The 22093-nt window shown below is 51.0% G+C and overlaps 1 protein-coding gene and 1 long non-coding RNA gene across 2 annotated transcripts in view; both read right to left on the bottom strand.

The window, feature by feature from the left end:
- LOC309642169 overlaps positions 1-22093 on the bottom strand; it is a 998009-nt gene that overhangs the window by 639052 nt on the left and 336864 nt on the right. The gene's annotated exons all lie outside the window — the stretch shown is intronic.
- Positions 1-22093, bottom strand: part of TCERG1L (transcription elongation regulator 1 like) — a 203670-nt gene that overhangs the window by 42527 nt on the left and 139050 nt on the right. The window contains exons 6-7 of the mRNA XM_082423207.1: positions 21201-21289; positions 10452-10606 (exon numbers count right to left, since the gene is read on the bottom strand). Of these exons, the coding sequence (XP_082279333.1) occupies positions 10452-10606; positions 21201-21289 (244 nt within the window). The remainder of the gene's footprint in view (positions 1-10451; positions 10607-21200; positions 21290-22093) is intronic.

Genomic DNA, 22093 nt, shown 5'->3' with positions numbered 1-22093 from the left:
GGGTTGTGTTTGTCTGCTTGTCCTTCAGGCGGATACGTAGACATCAACATCAAGACATTTAATAAGGTGTAGACGAGGCAGACCCTTCCCCACACCCCGCACAGGACGCACTCGGGGAGACCAAAGGCAGGACAGGAAAACTGAAGAAATAATGTTTTTAAATGAGGTCACACAATTTTAAAGATGTTGGTTATTTTCTAGAGTGTTTTTGTTCATTTTGAAGAATTCTATCATGAGTGAAGTTTCCTGATCAAGATTCAAAATTCAGAAGTCATAAAGGAAAACACAAATTTGATTGCCTTTAAAAATACAAGACCAAAGGAACATCAGGAAAAACGGTGAAATAGGGGACTCTCGGGTCCGTCCCTCCACCAAAACAGTTGCTGAGCTGGAAAAGTGACTGGAGTCAAGTATTTGAGAGCTCTGGAAACTTCAACATCAAGGGCAGTGCTGGGTGGGGGGAGAGGCTGCTGTCCTTCAGCTGACCTCAGCGATAACGGAACAGAAACTTCAGTCTGGGGACTGGAAGTGACAAGGAATACACACATAAAAACTAGTTTGGAGGGACTTCCCTGGTGGTCCAGTGGCTAAGACTCTGCACTCCCAATGCAGGGGGTCCGGATTTGATCCCTGATCAGGGAACTAGAGCCTGCATGCCACAACTAAGACCCAGTGCAGCCAAATAAATAAATACATATTTTAAAAATCTAGTTTGGAAAAGTCACAAATGGACGGCTCCAACCCTCAACAAGCAGGAATCAGAAATCCTTGAGGAGCGGGAGAATCGCATTTCCAGGGTTGCCGCACCATCACACTCAGAAAGTCCAGATCTCAATAAAAAGCTACAAAGCATACAAAGAAATGAGAAAGCACGGTCCATTCACATGAAAAAAAAAGAATTTGACAGCAGCCATCTCTGAAAAAGCCCAGGTACCAAAATTCACTCAAAATGGATGAAAGAGCTAAACTTAAGAGCTAAAACTATGCAAATCTCAGACAAAAATGTAGGGGGTAAAAGCCATGATGCTGGATTTGAAAATGGTCTCTTAAATATGACACCAAAACACTGGCAATAAACGAAAAAAAATAGATAAATTGGACTTAATAAAAAATTTTAAATTTCTTGCATAAAAGGACACTATCAACAGAGTGAAAAAGCAAACCACAGAATGGGAACCACATTTGCAAATTAAATATCTGATAAGGGATTCGTATTCATAATATATACAAGACTCCTACAACTCGGGAACAACAACTAAAACAAAAATAGCCCAGTTACAAATGGGCAAAGACTTAAATGGACCTTTCTCCAAAGAAGACACGCAAAGAGCCCATGAAAAGGTACTCAACACGTAGTCATTAGGGAAATGGAAATCAAAACCACAATGAGGTACCACTTCACACACTCTGATGGTAATAAAATAATAATAAGAAGAATTTTAAAAAGAAAGACAAGTGTTGGCAAATAATATGGAGAAAGACGTGGAACCCGTGTGCACTGCTGGTGGGAATGCAAGATGGGGCAGCTGCTGTGGTAGAAGGTTTGACTGCTACTCTAAGAGTTAAACATAGAATTACCATGTAAGCCAGAAACTCTACTCCTAGGTATGCACCAAAAAGAACTGAAAACAAGGATTCAAACAGATATTTGTATGCCAACGTTCATACCAGCATTATTCACAACAGCAAAAAAGTGGAAACAACCCAAGAGTCCATCAACAGGTGAATCAATAAACGAAATGTGGTTTATCCCTACAATGGAATACTATTCAGCTGTAAAAAGGAATGAAGCATTGACACATGTTATAACATGGATGGACCTTGAAAACGTTACGCTAAGTGAAATAAGCCAGACACAAATGGACAAATATTGCATGATTCCACTTACATGAGGCATATAGAACAGGCTAATCTATAGATACGGGAAGTAGAATAGAGGTTACCAGGGGAATTATCAATAAATGGTTACAGAGTTTCTGTTTTGGGGGAGGAAAAAGATGGGAAATAATGGTGATGGTTACATAATACTGTGAAGGTATTATTGATAAATGTCTCTGAACTGTGCACTTAAAAATGGTTAAAAAGGCAAACTTCATGTTATGCATGTTTTACCACAATAAGAAAAAAATTCAAGATCAATTAGTTTTATGGAAAAAAAATCAAAAGAAAAATATTGGAATCACACTATAGACAAAATATTGATCTCCTTGATTTACAAGATTCCGTATAATTCAATAAGGAAGACAAACACACACTTCACAGGAATACAGAACAAAACAAATGGCCAATCAACCAGTTGAAAGGTTCAATTTCACTCACAATTAAAGAAATGCCAACTGCCACAATGAATGGGTCTAAACACTTAAGATTGGATGATCTACAGTGCTTATGAGAATAGGCGGAATCTATTAGTGGGCACGTGAACTGGTTGATCTTTTTGGAGGACGATTTAGCAATATCTGTCAAAATAAAATGCATGTACCTTTTGACCTGGCAATTCCAGTAATATGAATTTATACAAGAAAAGTACTCGTAAAAATGCCCCTAAGATAAATATATGTGTACAAAGGTGTTCATATCAGCATTCTGTGTGTGCATGAACAAACAGATGACCTAGAAGTCCACCAACTGGAAAGAGTCATGGGTATCCAGCCGAGAGAGAGGGGAGAGAGAGAAAGAGAGAGAAGAGAGATGGGCTATGGGGGTAGAGGGGCTCAGAACACGGGGAACCGGAAAGGTACCCACAATGGTGAAAAGCAGAAAGTGCAGCATGTCAATTCCTCAGCTGTTCTACTAAAAATATATTCAATACATACTCACAAACATCTACCTATTTTCAAAATTTATTGTTTTATGCCTTTAACCGGCAAGGAAAGGCATGTACATTTTTTTAAAAAGGCACTGAGCATACAGTGAGGCTGGAGCAGGTGGTCAAAGTTCTTCTGAGTCTGTGAGACAAACGCCTTCCTTTGGCAAGTGGAGGTGACGACCCCTATTATATGTGCGGTCCCCTCTCTCAGAAGGGAAGGCACAATGTCTGGTCAAACTTGCTGGAGAACTGCAGGAGCGGATTTGTTGGGGGACGGCATGTTTGCATTCAGAGGAGAAGCCTGGTATGCGGCATACACCTGTGCCCCAGGCAGATGCAACTTGGAAAAGTCCAGGGCTGTAGTTGCCCCCGGGGATCTAGGAACAGTGGTGCTCTGGCCTGTGAATAGCACGGAATCCAAAGTTCACTCCTTAATGGCAGGTGCTGGTCACCAAGGCTGGCGTCGCGTCCATCACCTGAGCGGGCTCCACTCCTCAGCTTCCAGACTCACTAGCTTTATCCAGGGGAGCCGTATGCCCTTAACACAGATGAGCTTTCACCTTAACACACATGAGCAAAGCACGTGACCTGAGATCTCAGGGAAGTTCTAGGGGCGTCTGCAAACATGTGGCTGAAAAGACTGACAGCGGGTTAAATAGCCTTGATATTCAAGAAAGGCACGGGCTGCTCAGCAGAACAAGACCTCAAAGTTTCATGCTCACAGCCCACAAGGAGTGCTGGCCCGAGATGGGGCCGTCATATCAGTGGGATGGCCCCTCCGGCCAAAGTTCGGTCCTTTCACTGGGGTGTCTGCAAACAGGGCAGTTTGGGAACCTAGCAGACAAAGTGATGCGGTGCTTCCGTCCCGAAGCGAGTCATCAGCCCCTCGAGGGTCGTCTGCCCGATGAGGCAGCACCGAGCCGAAACCTTCGTCAGCTCCTGAGACTGTGACCTGGGAACCCTGCCAAGAGAACACGTGCTCTGCCCACCTGGAATGTTTGGGGAAAACGGCCCTGGGTGGAAGCCTGGCTGGGCCGTCCGAGCTCCACCTGCACAACGGCTGCCCTCATTCCTGGGCCAGGAGGGCAGGGCATTTGAAGCACTAAGTTCTGGGGGAAACTGCTTTGAAAAATGCTGTTCCTGTCTCACCTGTTTAACAGTCCTGGGTCTTGAAGGCACAGAGACAGGACATAACCCCTTTATCGGCACTAATTCACGGTGGCATCCAGAAACCTGGATGGGCCCTGGCCCTGCCCGTCCAGCAAACTGAAGGTGAGTGTTACAGAGCATTGTAAAGACCCCACGGTGCCAGCACGTCCGGCTCCTCCCTTCCCATCACAGGCTGCCTGGTAAGTTCTGTCAATAAGCGATTCTCTGGAGGGATGACCAGTCTCCACTCACCTCCCTTACTTGTGGTCCTGTTACAGGGACTGACCAGTGTGGGCACCGATGCTGATAATGGCGTTAACAAGCCACCTGGTTCATTCATTGTGCAAAGAGGAGGCGTAGGCGAGGCTGCCAGGTGGCGTCGGGCTGTGGATGGAACACAGGTCCCAGGTGACGGTCAGGGTTCCTCCCAAACAGCCGGGGCAGGTGACTTCTGCATGGGGAGAGCCCCTCTCATCCACCTGAGTCCTCGCGGATGAACAATGAGGCACATCTTTGGCACTTTGGAGAACACCCAGCACCTGTGTTTTCAGCAGTCCTGGGTCTTTTGGAGTACCGGGCACCTGGTCCCACTGTGAGGTGGGGATCAATGCACCGTCCCTGGGCAAACAATGCTTGGGAACGTGACCCGTTCACAAGTCCTAGCTGGGTTTACTCACAGGGACGGTTTCATGTCCTCCTTGGTGAAATGCATGTCATTGTCAAGGTACATTTGTCTTGAATACAAACGACTGAAATGTTTACAGAGCAATTGAAGCCAAGTGACTTCCTTCCACGTGGAAGTGCCAGGCTCCCTGCACCTGACTGTCCTGTGTCAGGCACAGGGAGCAAAATGATCTCCAGAAACTCCTTTTTATCGTATGCTCATAAGATGCCTGGCGAGGCCGCCCCTCCTTAGATCTGGAGTCAGACCCTCCAGGGTGCAAACCCTGGTCCCCCACTGGATAGAAGTGTGACCTTGAGCATGTCAGTTGATCTCCTTTCTTTAATTCCCTCTTCTGTAAAACAGGTATAAAGATGATGGATTGCAGAATAATGGCCTCCAAAGATGTCCACATCCTGATCCCTGGAACCTGTGAATATATTAGGTTGCGAGGCAAGGGGGATGAAGGTTCCTAACCATTCGACCTTGAGACGGTTGGTGAGTCTAAGACATCCAGATGGGCCCACTGTCATCACAAGGACCCTGAAAAGTGGAAGAGGGAGGCGGAAGAGTCAGCCAGAGAAAGAGCTGAAGATGCATTGCTGCTGCTTTGGAGCGGGTGGGCAGGGCCATGGAGCCCAGGAAACCAGGTGGCCTCTTGAAGCTGGAAGAGGCAGGAGAACGAGTTCTCTCCTAGTGCCTCTGGAAAGAATGCAGTTCCGACGACAACAGTGAGACGTAAACTGGGCTTCTGAGCTCCAGGACTGGAAGGTAATACACTGGTGCTGGTTTAAGCCACTAAGCTTGTGATGATGTGTTACAGCAGCAAAAGGAAGCTGATATGGATGGCGCCCACCTCCTGCGGCTGCGGTGGGCATGAGGAAACAAGCGCCCCTTTTTCCCTCCAGGGTTCCCTCCCCCCTCCCCCCTCAGCACTTCTCGCCCCCCCACAACGCCCCCCCCGAGCCCCCCTTCCTGTCCGCCTCATCCACTGGGAGGCACCCGAGGGAGACAAAAGGCAGGAGAGAGAGGCTGGGAGATACTCCTCCTCATCTCTGCCCCCGCCTCCTGTCTCCCCCACCCCAGAGGATGGGCCCCCAGGCGTTTTATCTGATCACCCTCTGATACATCCCCCCGGACTGCACCAAACCCTCCCAGCAGAAGGGATGGAACCCGCTGTGGATGGCGCAGGTGCCCAGCCAGACTGCCGGAAGATTTCTACCTCGGACAAAAAAAGAGGGCGCCTGCCGTTTCAGTCAACAAAGAATGTTTGTTTGATGGCGAACAAGCCATCAGCCACGGCAGCTGTCCTGATGGTGAGCCCTGAGGGGACTTCAGGATGGAGAAAAGCAGGGTACTGGCCCTAGATAGTTGAGGTGCGTATCTAAGGAATGGTTTCAATGAGCCCAGACTCTTGGGTCTTCCCACAGAAAAGCACTAGAATCATTAACTTGAGATGTCTGGTTTTTATGATTAGCTGTAATCTTTGATGTTCCATTAAATGTTTGTTTTTTTTTTTTTCTTCCTCAACAAAAACTCCTACATATCCTGGCTCTTCCCTGACCTCTTCGGAACAGCTCGTGATCTGAGAGGCTGTCTCCCTGGCTTATAGTCCTCTGTAGGTCCCCGAATAAAACGTAACTCACAACTTTTAGTTTTCCTTCAGTCTACACTACCCATTGCTCAGAAGAGAGGTCTTTGGTGCTGCCGGTAAATACTATGGAAGAATTGAGCCTCTAAGAGATTTGAGAAATGCTGAAGCTGGCGGAAAAACACACATGAGTATGGTACCCTCCACACTGAAGTGCTTGTAGCAGCCCCAAGAACATCAGGACATAGAACGGATGTGGGGTGAAGGCTGGTACTTCTCATTTCACGTTAGTTCAACAGGCATTTATTCCCAACTAACAGTGTGTCTGCTAGAGACATAAAAAAATCTGGATGTGCTGCAAGATAATTAGGAAATAATTCAGGCCTTCATCTGAACCTCTCAGCAATGAAAACAGAGTGGAAAAAAGGGGACTTTTCCCTCATCTGCTGAATGATGAACCGCTTAGCACTTTGGGCATCTCTGTATCCTTTTCCCCGTAGTTGTCTGACACTCTTAGCTCCCCCTTCCACAGCTGACATTCCTAGTACACACACACACACACACACACACACACACACACACACACACCCCTTCAAACCTACTAGCAGTTCAATGTGGCAGCGATTTTGTCAAATTCATTTATTTCATTTGCCTATTGAAAAATAATCAGTATCAACTGGAATGTTTAATGCTTCCATTTCAGGCGAGAAACAGGCTTTAATATTCAAATCTATAATGACTCATACTTGAACAAAAAGTGAAAAACAAAATTCTACACTGAGAACAATCTCTTCTAGAGCTGGTTCTTATAATAATTAGGGTCAAATCACTGGATGAGTCACGATGGATGGCCAGTCAGGGAAACACGCCCCTTGCTGGTGGCCTGAGGTCACCAACTCTGCCTGCTCACTGGTAATTAGTCCTCCAGAAATATTTCCTGTCCTGTTTCGCAGCAAACAGAACAATTGGGGTGAGTGGCTCTTAGGAAATTAGAAGTAATGCATTTAAATGCCAATTCTACTCTGCAACAGCAAGTTGAGAATTGAGGTCATTTGCATATCTTTAAGATTCAGGTTAAAATACACTGCTTTAAGGCAGTGTCTTCCTCTTTTTATAAGAGTAAGTAAGGTTAAAGCTCATTTTGTAACTGCTTGTAAGTTTATAATCACACATCTATCTAGACAGAGTAGTTAAGGGGCTGCCATTATAAAGGTGGCAGACAAAATGACCTGATACGTTAAATCTAGGAGAATCAGGTATTTCCGGTTGTGTTTGTTAGATTTAAGGTTCCATTCTCCACCTTTTTAAGTGTAAAATGAGATTCAGGTCAGCGGAGTGAAATGGAGCCATGATCTATGACCCAGATAATTCAGGTCCTTGTTGCAATTAATTATACAAGGAGGCCATTGGACCAACATCTAAGCCAGTAGAAGCCTCAAGGTTACAAATCAATGGAAACGCTAAGGAGAACCAGTCTTGGCAGCTGGCTGGGCTTTACCTGTCGCCCATCAGGTAATTTCCTTTCTCTGCCTCTGCGCCTTCACTAGGTCAGCCTTCCCAGGCTCGACCACTTCCAGTTTGGTGCTGCGGGATTGGAATCGATTTTTGCTCAGATGAACTCTTCGCGTTTCTAATATGCCTGTTACTCTTTTAACGCTGTCTTCCACGTACAGGCCTCACAAGCCTCGAAAGGGCAGAAGACCCAGTGGGGGACTCTGCAGACCCCTCTCTGCTCTCGCAGCCCTGACTCGACTTGGTCCAGAGGAGAGAAACAGGCCAACAACTGTATACTGACTGCTAATGAGTGCCTTCCTTTCTCATTCCTTCCAGGCCTTGGGAAAAAAAAAGAAACAGCACCCAATGATCTCCAAGAATGATAAGCTGAAGAAAGGAGCAAGGAATCTGCCTGCATTGTTTGCGTCTACCAAGAAAATAAACATCATGGCTATGACAAACTGCACCCGACTGTCCTTGAGGGGTTTGTAGGTCTCAGGACACCCCCTCCCAGGGTGTGCTGCTCTCTCTTGCCCCAGAGTGAGGGCCTTGGGACATGGCTGTCTGTGAGGGGTTTTTGGTTCAAGCCTCCGTTCAGCGTGCAAAGCATCCCTTTTAAAAATGGATGTCACTTAATAAAGGAGGAAACAAAATCACAAACCCAATTCTTCCTGTCCCTGAGCACAGCTCAGTGTTACAGACTCAGCTGGATGTGCACCTAGAACGTTCCTTTCTCTCCACATCAGCTGAACTGAGTTGACTCTCGGCAGCGGGTGGGGTGGTGGGTACGGGTCTGTGCTCTTTATCTTAAGAGAGGGGGACTATTAACCGTGTCAGTCTCTCCATCCTAGCAAACTGCTACCAGCTTTGCAAGAGCAATCTTTCCCATGTCTCTTAGCACTGATTAAAATGTTAAAACTTTTATGATACCTTTTCCTAAGTTTCCATTCAAATACCTCTGGCTCTGACTAAAAATGGGGGCTGGTCTCTGTCATCTGTGTTAGCCCCACCTGAGGCGGAATCAAGACTATCACTGCAAACCCAATAAAACACCCACAAAAATAAAACAAACACTTCTTCAAGGGGTCAAGATCCTATTTCCTGGCCTTTCAGCCAAGCTCTGCGGGTCAGTCAGGGAGAAGCGCTGATCTCAAGTTTCCCCAGTGAAGCCAGTACTATTTTAACCCACGTGTTCAGGGAGTGGGTCTTTCCCAACACAGCAGCTGATTAAAAATGTATGAGATCTAATCGGAAAGGATCCTTTCTGAAAATGTTAAGTGCTCTCCTCTGACTCTTGGGGAAATGAGATTTGCTGGGGCATCATTGGGAACAGTTACCGCTCTGCAAGCATCCGATTCCTCTACAGCTGAGAAGAATCCTTCTCCTCTCCACATGCACTTCCACTGAAATCAAGCATCCCTTCAAATAAAGAACGGATGGATTTCATACAAAGCTCTGAAGTGGGTGTGTGAGGGGGAAGGGTTACATGCTCCCATTCGTGACATGTGGTCTCAAGGGGCGTTCCTATGACATTTGGAACAAAAATAAATGCTGGAGAAAAAAAAAAAAAAGGGAATTAGTACATCAAAATGACCACCACGGATGAGCTTGAAAGGTGAGACTTTTCTGCATTTTCTAAAATGTTTAACCAGTACACATTAATTTGATAGTAGAAAACAGATTTTAAAAGCAAAAAAAAAAGAAAAAAGTTAAATGCAGGCTAATGTCTGTGCTGGAAAGGAAGTTTTGAGTGGCTGACAGATGAGAGGGCTTCCCCAGGTTAGTAACTTTATGTGAAAAGAAAGTCATTAGAGAAATGCAAATCAAAACTACAATGAGGTATAACCTCGCACCGGTTAGAATGGGCATCATCAGAAAATCAACAAACAACAAATTCTGGAGAGGGTGTGGAGAAAAGAGAACCCTCTTGCACTGTTGGTGGGAATGTAAATTGATACAGCCACTATGGAGAACAGTATGGAGGTTCCTTAAAAAACTAAAAATAGAACTACTATATGACACAGCAATCCCACTACTAGGCATATACCCTGAGAAAACCATAATTCAAAAAGACACATGCACCCCAATGTTCATTGTAGCACTATTTACAATAGCCAGGTCATGGAAGCAACCTGAATGTCCATCGACAGACGAATGGATAAAGAAGATGTGGCACATATATACAATGGAATATTACTCAGCCATAAAAAGGAATGAAATTGGGTCATTTGCAGAGACATAGATGGACCTAGAGACTGTCATACAGAGTGAAGTAAGTCAGAAAGAGAAAAACAAATATTGTATATTAATGCATTTATGTGGAATCTAGAAAAATGGTACAGATGAACCGGTTTGCAAGGCAGAAATAGAGACAGAGATGTAGAGACAAACATATGGACACCAAGGGGGGAAAATGGGGGCAGGGGGTGGGATGAACTGGGAGATTGGGATTGACATATATACACTAACATGTATAAAATAGATAACTCAGGAGAACCTGCTGTATAAAAAATAAATAAATTAAATTAAATTAAAAAGAAAGCCAGAGCCGCCCCCTTGCAAGGATCAGTGTTTCTGCAGAAAGCGCCATAAAAACTTAATGACTAAATTCTGAAACAGGGAACACGATTCCTTCAAAATCAATTGCCAACATAACCAAGAAAATCACGCTTTCCTTTCATGCTCATTGGGAATGTACAGTTTAGACCCTTATAAAACTGGGTTCACAGGGCCCGTCTCTTAGTTACCTGTTGCCGCCTCCAGCTTGCGCTTGTGGGGAGGGTCTTCGATGATCCTGTTGAGGTCCCCGCGGTTCCTCAAGTCCATCGGCTTCTCCCAGACGGACAGCTGCATCGTCGGGTTGAAGAAGAAAACCCGGTCATCGCCCGTCCAGACCACACACCTGTGTGAATCGAGAAACTCCTCTTAGTTTCCCTCAAAGACCCTTGGCATGAGCCCTAACTCAAAAAGCCCTTCAGGGCTGAAATCCACACATTTGCAAAGGTTACTTATGCAAAGTATGAATGACGGTAGCAATGTCTGGCTTTTAGGGTGATTTACAGATATTTCTCACATGTTGTCTCATTTGATTCACAGGCAGACATTGTCCTCACCTTCGTTTTACCAGTAAGGACACCAAAGTTCAGAGAAGTGAGCGGCTTAACCGGACCCCAGGAGCTCTGAGCTCTTCCTGTAGGCCAGCTCTCTTCTTTTAGCGGAATTCCTGCTCTGGCCCTGGATCCAGGGACTGAGTAACATGGAGCGCGGTGCCCGGTAAACCTCCCCAACTGGGCGCCGCCCGTGCGGCAGGGTTCACAGGCCCTGGCGGCCCACACAGGCCTGCAGCCCACCCCTCTCCAGCAGAGAACTAGCACATGGGCTGCTTGAATGAGCGGCCTCAGCCTCAGCTCAGTCCTGGTTTGTTTTTAGAAGAGCAAGGAATTAAGCTTTGTGTTTTCACATGTAGGATTCTAAAATCTCCGAAAGGAATAGTATGCAATTTTAAGACCTCTTATCTGTGAAAGGTTATCAGGGAGGAGAAAAAGATTACAAAGGAAAAATAGTGAAGAAAAGAAAAACAAAAGAAAGGAAAAGCTTCCTTCCTAAGGAATATGTCTGTAACGTGGGAATGCACACAGATATTCGGATTTGGCCTCAATGTATCCCAACAAACAAGGCCAGTTAAGGCCACCAGACTGGCCTCTGGCTGTGTCCTGTGACCAGTCTTGTGATGGTGCAGAGAAATGAGCTCTGTACCTGTTTCTGGTCTGGGCCTTCCAGAAGATTCCTCTTGGGCAAGAGGAATCCTCTCCCCTTCCTGGACCTCAGCTTCCCCCAGTGACCTCTGAGGGCCCTGAAAGCTCCAGGACTCTCCTTGGGCTCCTCAGAAGCTGCAGGAAGGGGCGGGACAAGTCCACGTGACCTGATACCCTCTGATCTTTGATTTATCTCTGGGGGGAGACTGATCAGGGACACTTCTGGGCAGTGCCTGGGCTTCCGGCAACCGGCTCCGGCCTTACCAGACAGACACACATGGGTGTCTGCTCTCTCTCTGGATCTAAGCCAGCACAAGCCACTCTGCTTCCCACAGAGAAAATCATTTCCACCCTTGAATCTCCATGCTCAGCCCAGCCGGCCACTTCCCATAGGCCGGACAGAGGGTTCAGGGGCTGAGCCTCATGTTAGGGGAACTCTGTACAGACCAGGTCCCTTCGTAGAAATGACCTTGAGTTGGCCTGTCTGATTTACTACCCGGCCAGGCCAGGTTCATGGGAGCGGTGGACCGAATAATGGCCCCAAAGAGGTCCACATCTGACTCCCTAGAACCTCTGAATGTTACCTTACATGGCAAAAGAGACCTCGCAGACGTGATTAAGTTAGTATCTTGAGATGGGGAGAGTAGCCTGGACTGTCCAGGTGGGTTCAGTGTCATCACAGGGTCCTCATAAGAGAAAGGGGGGGGTCCGAGTCAGAGAAGGTGTGAGGACAGAAGCAGAAGTAAGACAGACAGACAGGCAGACACACGCACACACCTGGGGTGGGCGGGTAGGGGGAGAGAGAGATCGGAAGATGCTCCACTGCTGGCCTTGAAGTCAGAGGAAGGGGCTAAGGAATGCCGATGCTTCTAGAAGCTGGAAAGGCCGGGAACAGATTCTCGCCTGGAGCTTCCAGAGGGAACCAGCCCCGCCCACACCTGGATTCAGCTCCGTGGGGTCCGTGTTGGATTCTGACCTCCAGAGCGATGAGATGACAGATTTGTGGGGATGAAATCTCTGAGTCTGTGGCAGACTACCCAGCGCGCTTCACCCTTGGCCCCTCTCCATCCTGGGTGCCAGCATCTGGGCCTGCATCCCTCCAGCAGTGACCCAGACCCCAGTGCCCACAGCGCTGGCCCCTGCTGGCCTGGTCAGCCAGGTGGAAGGCCACGACCCGCCTCTTCGGTGGACGCACCCTTCAGCTCTAGACCTGCCCTTGACCTTCAGGTGATCTTGAGAGCCACCCTCACCCTCTGTGGCCTTCGTTCCATCATCTGCACAGGCGGGGGTTGGAACGGAGATTCGTGTTGTTCTGACATGCTCACCGCTGTGGGAAAACTCAGGCAAGACGTGAGGGTCCCGCCTTTATTAGACGCTGGGCGGCTCATGGGCCCACAGGGGCTGGAAGTCGAGGGGCAACGCTGGCAAACTGGGCAAGATCCCTGCCTACGGATTGGATCCGCCCCAGCCCCAGCGAGCCCAGGCAGGGGACAGGTAACCTCTCGGGGCCTGGAGGAAGCTGCGTGCCTTTTGGTGCAGAACTCAGCTGGCATAAGACGTTCTTATTGAGTATAAAGCTGCAGGTAATTATGCTGTGCTGTAGATTATGTACAATTCCGCCACTGAGTGAGCTCTCAAACAGGATTCGGGGCTAGCAGGGACCAGACCATAAACCCTGCTGGGGACTGTGGCCCCTTCCCTCTCGGACACGGCTCCGGTGGGTGAAGGAGAGCTTCCTGGCGGGTCTGGGAGCTGCACTCTTGGCAACACTGAGCACACGTTAGCTTCTGGGGACCATGGGGCGGGGTTGGGGGAGGTTGCCTGTTGTGAACGCAGGCTGTTTCCAGCTTCAACTGGATGAGAATGCAGGTGATGTCAAGTAAGAGGCAAGCAGACCAGCAGCAGCAGAGGGGTGATGGCAGGTCCCACCCGGGCACCTCCCTCCCTGTTGAGCGCATCAAATCAGGTTTGTCTGGGGCACAAAAGCAGCCGGTCACCTGGCCACATGCAGGCTTCTGAAGCCTTCTTTGGCTGGGCTGTGGCTGGAAAGATTGCTCCAAGACCAAAGCTCCTGGCAGCCACCAGGGTATGTTTGTAACAGTCTGGCTTGAATTTTTTTTTTTTTTTCATGATGTTTGACTTCACTTGGCCTGAGTGAAAACTTCTAGAAGCATCTTTGGCTCCCTGCATCCCTGTCTATACACTTAAAAATTTAAGAGCTGCTGTGTGGACCCCAGGACCCCTGACCTCACTTGTAGGACAACGAAGTTCTGCAGCTGATACACCTGACAGGTACCGCTGTCCTGGCAGGAAGTCATCCTGTCCCCACCACCCATACACACACAAACACGCGCACACCAGAGATCTGGGCTTCACAGCCCAGCCCCCAGCAGCCTCATGCCCACAGCCGACTGGTCTATTCCCTCCTCTAAGAGTCACAGAGGGGAGCTGGGGGCGGGGGGTGGGCACCCAGGAGCCCAAGGGCGTGGAGACCTGCCTTCCAGGACGGCTCTGTCTCTCTGTGTCTCAACACCTCAGACAGTGAATTCACTCTCCTGGGCCTCAGTGCCCTCATTTTTAAAAGATGAGTGGACGAGGCTGTAGCCCCAGGTGATTTCTTAAATCCCTTCTGACTTGTATTCTAGCTTCTATTCTTTTCCCTTAATTTTCCAGCTCAGTCCAGGGCCCCAGTCATGGTCAGATCGGTGCCCTCCCCGTGGATCAACCTTACGGGCAGGCGCACCCACCCCCAGCTCCCTGAGCTGGTCTGCCCTGGGCTCGGATAATCGTGCTCGGTGGGTCACTGCCTCACCTGGAGACCATGCCCACCCTGGGGCAGCCTCCCCTAACAGCCAGGGGGTGAAAGCATGGGGCAAATCCAGGTGTTCATGGCCCAAGGCACCCAAGGCTTGGCCTCCAGCTGAGACCACATCCTCTCTTAGCCCAGCCCCCTCCTGCCCTGCCTCCCCACTGCCCCCTCCCTGGAAATCACTCCTCAGGTAACTGGTAACTCACAGGCACCCAGAGCGCTGTCCCGGGTGCTGCTTCTGGGGACCCCGACTCAGGACAGACCCCAAAGGTGAGGAAGGACTAACTATTCAGGAAGACCTTCCGAAAGCAAGGCAGCAGGTGGTGTCTGGGACGGGCCACCCTCCCCCACCACCTCCCTCTTCCCTAAAGACCTGCACTCTGGGTTTTCAAAGGTGAGACCTGGTCCCACCAAACACAGCACCGCCATCGCTACAGCAGCTGAAGGACCCAGGGAGTGATGCGCTTGCTGAGAAAGTGCAGTCAACTAGGATCTGCCGACGTGGGAAAGTCCGGGGTGTGTGACTCCATCCCACAGGGGACAGGGTATTTCGGCGAGAATTACCGAGGAGCTGGCAGCCTCGGACGCAGAGGCAGGGAGGTGGTCATGCATTCGTGGGCGCAGAGAGAGCAGCCCCGGGCCAACCCCCCAAGGCTGTGAGAGACCAGCCTCAGCACACCCCAGCCCTCCCACTGGCTCTGCGGGGCGTCCTGAGGTCCTGGAGCCGGGGGCCTGCCGGACGTGAGAAGGTTCTGGTCGGCGGGGGGCAGGGCCTGGGTAATAAGCAGCAGCTGGAAGTAGGTGAGTGAAGGCGTCCCGGCCCCTGGCTGCGGGGAATGGGCCCCGTCCTGTGCTGCTGGGGGGTGAAGAGCAACAGGGTTTCAGCTTTCAGCCCAGGCAGATGCGGACAGATGTCACCTCCACCTGATGCTGGGCTGAGGGCAGACGGCTCACCTGGGCAGGCGTCCTTCCCCGAAGAATCGGATACACTCAGACACAGGGAAACATGGGCTCCAACACGTCCCCCTGACGCGAGGCCCCAGATGTTCTTTATCAGGTGGACACAGTTCAGTATCTCAGTTTCCTGGGTACCTGCCCCTCAGGCTCCAAGCCTGGCTATTAAGAAAGAAGCTTTCCATTGGGGGATTGACTTGGGCCAATTCTCTCCCGGTGCTGGATGGGTCTGTGCTGTACCTTTGCTGCCTCGGGGATGCACTGACTCTGTAAGCGCCCAGGGCTGCGTCCACGGATGCCCACACCACACCTTCATCGCGGGGAAGAGCCAGTGCCCAGGACCACAGTGTAGGACACATTCACAACCTCCTGCTTTCACCACCCGCTGAGCCTCTCCAGCGAGGGAAGAGTGGAGCTAATTAGGGACTTAATAGGGGATTATTACCTGGGAGATACAGGAGTGGCAACAATTAGCACGGCACATGTTCATATCTAGGCTACAAAAAACCCAGTTCCTGTGCCGCAGGGACACGTGTGGGACTGAAGCAAAGAGCTGGTGGCCAGGTAAATAAACATGATTCCCCAAGAGAAATCTGCTTATCCACTTGTTACGGTTGGTCTCAACTAGACCAAGCCAGCTGTGACATGCAAAATTAATTTTATGTATCGTTTTATGCACATTTTAAGTAATATGTATACGTTCCTCTGCTTTAATCACGCGGTATAATTTCTGGATGGTTGCCATATTCCCTCTTCTCTTTATCTGTCCGCAGATCCCAGAGGACATAATTAGTGCACCAGAGTTAGTTAGGTCTGGTACAAAGCATCCATACTTAGCAGCCCTATTATATGAAGATCTGGATTTTAGCAAATGGAAACGGGGATTGCTGGTTTGTCATACAAAAGGATCCCCGCAGTCACCTTCACATTGCAAATCCAGATGTTTATGGGTTCTGCAAGATGGAAGTCATCTTTGCTTCTCCCTCCAAGCGTCCATCTCAGCCCAGTGGAGAGAGGGGTACATGCCTTGCCACCCCCGACAAAGACACACGTAGGTCCCTCTCTCCACCTGTTGCTTGCCCCCGAGCGCCCTGTCCCAGGAGGAGTGTCCCATCCGCAGGACATTCACTGGGTCACATCCCCAGGGCTGAGGTCTCTGAACTGAAAAGGCAGCGCCTCTGTGTCCTTTGCTCTCTGTTCCTCTCCTCATTCTGCCCACCTTTGTTCCTGGGAAGGGGCTGACCTGGAAGGACTGAGCAGCCCCGGCTTCACGGGGCAGGTTGCGTGAGGCACACTGGGGCCCGCAGACACGAAGATTCGAGGAAGAGAGAGTAGAAACCTCGCTCCCACTCTCCCTCCTGGGATATCGTGATTTATGCTCAGACATGTATATTTGGTCCCCGTCCCCGTTTCTGCACAGAGCTCCTAAACTCTTCCCAAGTGACGAAGGAGGAGGGATCAAGGTGGAAGGAGCGTCTTCTTACTCACATCCCAGGCTCCTTCCTCCACGCCCGAGGTTATGTCAGTGAGGGACTCTGGGAAGGTCCCTAAGGAAGGGGGCTGGTGGCCAGGGGACCAAGCCTGTGATTAGAAGGTGGGAAATTTCTGTCCCCTCCCCAACCTCTGGGGAGGGGAGGGGGCTGGAGGTTGAGTCAGTCACCACCGACCAATGATTTAATCAATCATGCCTATGGAATGAAGCCCCCCTAAAACCCCACAAGCACTGAGAGCTTCCAGGTCGGGGAACATGTGACACTTGGGGAGTGTGATGCCTGGGGGGCCATGGAAGCCCTGAGCCCCTTCCTCATACCCCACCTGGCGCATCTCGTCCATCTGGCTGTTCCCCAGTTGTACCCTTTTATAACAACCGATGACCTAGTAAGTCGATGGTCTTCCTGAGCTCTGTGAGTCGCTCTAGAAAATTCACTGAACACAGAAGGAGGTGCTTCGAATCTTGATTTATAGTCGGTCAGTCAGAAGCACAGGTGACAACCTGGACCTTCACTTGGCATCTGAAGAGGGGGTACAGTGTTGTGGGTCTGAGCCCTGAACGTGGGGTCTGACAGTGTCAGGTGGGTTGACCTGTGGGACACCCAGCCGGTGCTGCAGAACCACTCCATGTGGGTGGACCACACAACCTGTGTCAGAAGTGAGGTCAAGGCTTAGGGGGGTCTTGAGAGCAGAGGACACACCGGCGCGTTTTTGTTCATCCTCTAAGCCTGGTCTCCAGCTCGGGCACCTCCGGCTGCCATGCCCACCGACACCAACGTGCATTTAGTGACCCAATAACCTGCCGGCTGGAGATGAGGGCAGTGACCAGCCACAGGAACGCCTTGCGTGTGCCGGGGAAGCACCCGCGGGTCCTCAGCTCCCAGGTTGGGACACACGTGTCTGGAAGGGCCCCAAGACCCTGGCAGCGTGGGAGCTGCCTGGAGAAGGGGATCCACCTGTGCCCCTGAAGGCCCCACTTGCTTTAACTTCTTTGTGAAGCTCCTGGAAGATGCTGCCTGCCAGCCCTCAGTCATTGACCGTGAACTTTTGGTCCCATTTTCAAGTGGTGGAGACAGGGGACAGCACAGAAGCATCAGGCAGCCCTGCGGAGAGAGTGACCCCCGCAGGGGGCTTGTTCTCACGTCTCGTCCAGGACCCCAGGCCATCTTCACGGAACAGACGCCTTCCGGGCGGCTCCATCTCGACCACGGGCCAGGGCGTCCAGGAGAATCTGCCTTCGGGGACAGTCACAGTGTTTCCTCCTCTGCTGTCACATCAACCAGCCGCTGCCCTCAACCAGGCAGAGAATGTGCCGGGGACCCGCTGCAGAGTCCAGCTTCCTCAACCCGGGGGTCTCTCACTGCAGGGAGGTTTGAGCGCTGGCTTCCCTGCCAGCCTAAGAGGGCAAGACGGGGGTCGGCTCGGTGGGAGCGGGCCCGGAGTTTGACCGGCTGGGGACCTCCATGGAGAGGACGCACCACCAAGGGAAGAACACAGTGACTTCGGACACGGAGAGGCACTCCAGGCGCTCGGCTGTGAGAAGTGGAGACCCACTCGGTGGAGACAGCCGAGCTCCCCCGCGGCCCTGCCCACTCCTCTGGTCACCGCAGCCTCTGACAGCGCCTGGGGACCCGCTGGGATCCCTGGACTCACGTCGTACAGACCCAGTCACCTCCCCCAGTCTCCCCAGCGCACTGTCGTGTGGACGCCCCACTGTGAATCCCTGCTTACCAGAGAGTTAAAGGCAGCGGGTCCTTGGCACGTTCTCGGTCTGGGTGAGGGCTTCCTTACACACATGGGCGAACTCAAGCTTCCTGGCCTGCGATGGCCGGCAGGGACGGCCGGTGGAGGGGCCAGCGTCTTGGCCTCCTGCACCTCCAGGAGGTCTCTCTGTCCTTCGCCTCCTGAGGACCTGGTTGACCCCAGGCGCAGGCTGACGACTAGCCCGCTCCCTGGACGGGGTCGTGGTGGGTGACCCGAGCTCACTGGGTGCAACAGGTGCAGTCCCCAGGGCAGAAGAGCTCTCCCCAGAGGCAGATTGCGGTCACACAGGGTGTGTCCTCACCAAGGCTTCCGTGGGTGCAACACCAAGGTTAAGGATGCGTTGGACCACGCTGCACGCAGCTTCTCCCAGTCGGGAGGGAGGGAGGCTGCAGGAGAAGCCGGTCTGGTGCTGCCCCTACGCCCCCCTGCTCCCTGCGAGGTCCAGGTCCCTCTTCCACTTTTCAGGGGATGCCCAGACCCAGCCTCCCAGGAGTGGGGGATTTTATACACCGGCACCCTTTACCCCGGGCTGCTCAGTGAGGCCAGGCAGCCTCGCTCAGCTGGGGCTGAGTCAGGAAGGCAGGGAAATAGGGGAGCAGGGGTGGGAAAGATGCCCAGGTCCAGCCGGCGGGCCTAATTCCTGCTCAGAAAGCGCACCACGGCCTGGTCTGAAAGTCCGGACCACGGCCTGGACACGCCTGCCCTGCGGCACGACTTCCTCGTGCAGTGTGACAGCCTGAGCCACCAGCCTCCCTGTCCTGTGAGTCAGGAGAGGACGGCTCCCTCCATGGCTGCCACTCGGGCTGGAAGCCTGATCAATAATTCAAGGCAAAGGACCCACACAGAGGGCGAGGGGCAGCCGAGGACGGTGTGACTTCAGGATCCCAGGAAGCATTCTGTACTGTAACACAGTGTTATTGAGGAATCGAAACCACAGCTTCCACAGTTAGAAGCTTCCAGGGCCCAAGGTCATGTCTTCTCCCCAATTATAATCCCCAAGGGCGGCATCCCGTACTCACAGTAACAGGGCCACGCACCGCGCTGAATTTATCCCCACCCCCAGTACGATTTGCGGCGAAGCGCGGTTGCCTTAGAAACACACGTGAGGAGTCTGCTTACAGAAGACCCCAAACAGCCTTCGTGGCGTCATAAAAAATAAATGGTTTAATTTTGTTTTGTCCCCATTCGGTTCCTGGCACCAAGCTCCTAAAGCCCTTGGAATCCGCTAAGTGACTGAGCGTCTTTTTACTCACAAGGAGCCCCTCTGAGCACACCCGAGTTTGCGCCCACGCCCCACGCGGTGACCCCTGGGGGACGGGGCTGGGCCCGGAAGGACCCGCTACGTGATGAGAGGCTTGGTTTGTGGCCTCACCTCACGCCCTCCAGGAGGGGAGAGGGCGTGCCTAGTAATGAGACGTCCATAAAACCTCCTTCAGGTCAGAGAGGTTGAACGTGGTGACCACACTGGTGTCCTGGGACGCTGATGCCCCCAAGAGGGCATGGGGGCCCCGAGACCCCTCCCACACCTTGCCCTGTGCCTCTCTTCCACCTGGCTGTCCCTGTGTTGTGTCCTTATAATAAAACCGCTATCATAAGTAAATCACTCTTCTAAGTTCTGTGAGTCGTTCTAGCAAATTCTCAAACCGAGGGGAGGTCGTGGGAAGCCCTGAGTTTGCAATCAGCTGGGCAGAGATGCCGGCAGCCGGCTGGGTCTGAAGGAAGAGGGGTGGGACTGAGCTCTCAGCCTGTGGGGTTTTGGCTAACCCAGGAGTTGGTGTCAGAAACCAACTGAATTGCAGGACACTCTGTAGGCGTTGGAAACGCTGTGTCACTAAGTGTTAGCATAGGGAGCGCCGACCCGTGAGGCATCCCCCGGGTGCCGAGCATTTCAGCTGAAGGCAGAGGGCGGGAGGCCCCCGCTTGCCGGCGACACCGACCATTGACCTGCCGGAGGAGCGGGTGCCCCGCCTGTCCAGTTAAGAGCACAGGTTCTCGCCGTGAGCAGGTGACCAGGGCAGGGCCGCAGGTCAGGACAGATGCCGGAAATCACTCAGGACGCCATGCAGGGCGAATGCCACGGCCGGGGACCACGGTCGGCTGCTGCTGCCGCCCTGATGGTACATTAAGCGATGTCAATGGTTCTATTTCTGTTCTCTAAATTAGCTGTTCCTCCCGACTGTATCCTGCAATCTAATCTTCAGGTTTTAAAACTAATTTTACTATTATAACCTTTTTTTCTGCTTCCAAATTACTCCATTATAAAAGGACATTTTAAAAAACCAAAGTCAGTGGCTCCCTCGTGGAGGGCGCTTTGAGTGCGGCGTACTCAAAGATCAGGAATCCTCGCAGGGCAGCTGCAGAGAGCCAGACACATCTTTAATTAACATCTATTCAGTTACGCTTTTCTTGGAGTAGAGGGAAAGGCCTTTGAAGCTCAAGGCGTGCTGCCGTTTCTTCAGACACTGCCTTTCACTGATATATATGCAACAACATTACTATTTTAATACATATTTGCAAGTATATTAGAGCAGGGTAACTTATCACTTAAATGCTATTTTTCGGCAGAAGTTGACAACAGTGTGAAGCGCTACCTGCCGGGAGCTGCAAATTAATTTTTTAAAACAGCATTACCGATGGAGTAGGCATTTCTCTTTCGTGACAACAAGCAAATGCTGGATCAGACAGGGCTCTTTCCCACCGCTCCCAGGCTCCGGGCATCTTACCAGGGGGATCCGGGCACCGGGGTGGAGGCCACGGGTCTCGTGCCTTTGGCCGCACTGTCTTCGCCTGTCACTAGGATCGATGGAGCCTCCTTTCAGTAGAGAGAGAAGGAGAGCACTTTAAAAAAAAAAATTTAAACAGTCCTCTTCAATTACAGGCAACCGAGTAAAGAATAACAAGTCTCCTGCAGACAGACCTGCCCACAGTAGCTATTAGATAATGACCTGCTCAGTACAGCCAGCTAATGGGACCCGGCAGTCACGTGAGAATTTAGAAGTAATGGCACCACGGACCGTGTTGAGTGACTCAGACTAAGGCTTCCCTCTAATTATCCCCAATTGGCTCAGCTGCCTGCTTTTGTAGAAGCAGACACAGGCCGTGGTGGCTTAGAGTTTGCTTCCGGATGCCTTAGTGTCTTGGGGGCAGAAATTCCCACTGGATTGTCTCTGGAGATGGGCTGACCCAGGGGCTGGAGTTACTCTACCGCCAAACACTGCCTTCAGTGGCAGGGAACCCTGGAGAGGTGAGGGTCCCAGGTGCGGCTGGGCTGGCCCGTCCCGTCCCTTGAAGGCAGGGGAAGTGACAAGCCTGTGTCCTTGCAGTGTTCTCTTGCTCCAGTGACTCGCCCCCCACACCTTCTAGAGCATCCATGTGAGGGCAGAGTTCAGGGCGTGTTCTACATTGTGCAGGTGACTGTGGTGCACAGTTGGGTTTGAAAATCACTCTGTCTCTGTCTTCATGTAGAAAATAAAGAATGTTTGAATATGACATCACCCAGAAGAAAATGAAGATTATTCCCTAAAGTTAAAAAAAAAAACCCAAAACCTATGGCTGGGACACTTGGTCATTGTTCATTATGGACAGAATCTGGAGAGAAACAAAAGTTGTTTGAGAT

Source organism: Balaenoptera physalus (assembly GCF_965194825.1).
Source record: "Balaenoptera physalus genome assembly, chromosome: 14".
Taxonomy (NCBI): Eukaryota; Metazoa; Chordata; class Mammalia; order Artiodactyla; family Balaenopteridae; genus Balaenoptera; species Balaenoptera physalus.
The sequence above is the reverse complement of the archived record's forward strand: the minus strand, read 5'-3'. Positions and strand labels throughout refer to the sequence as shown.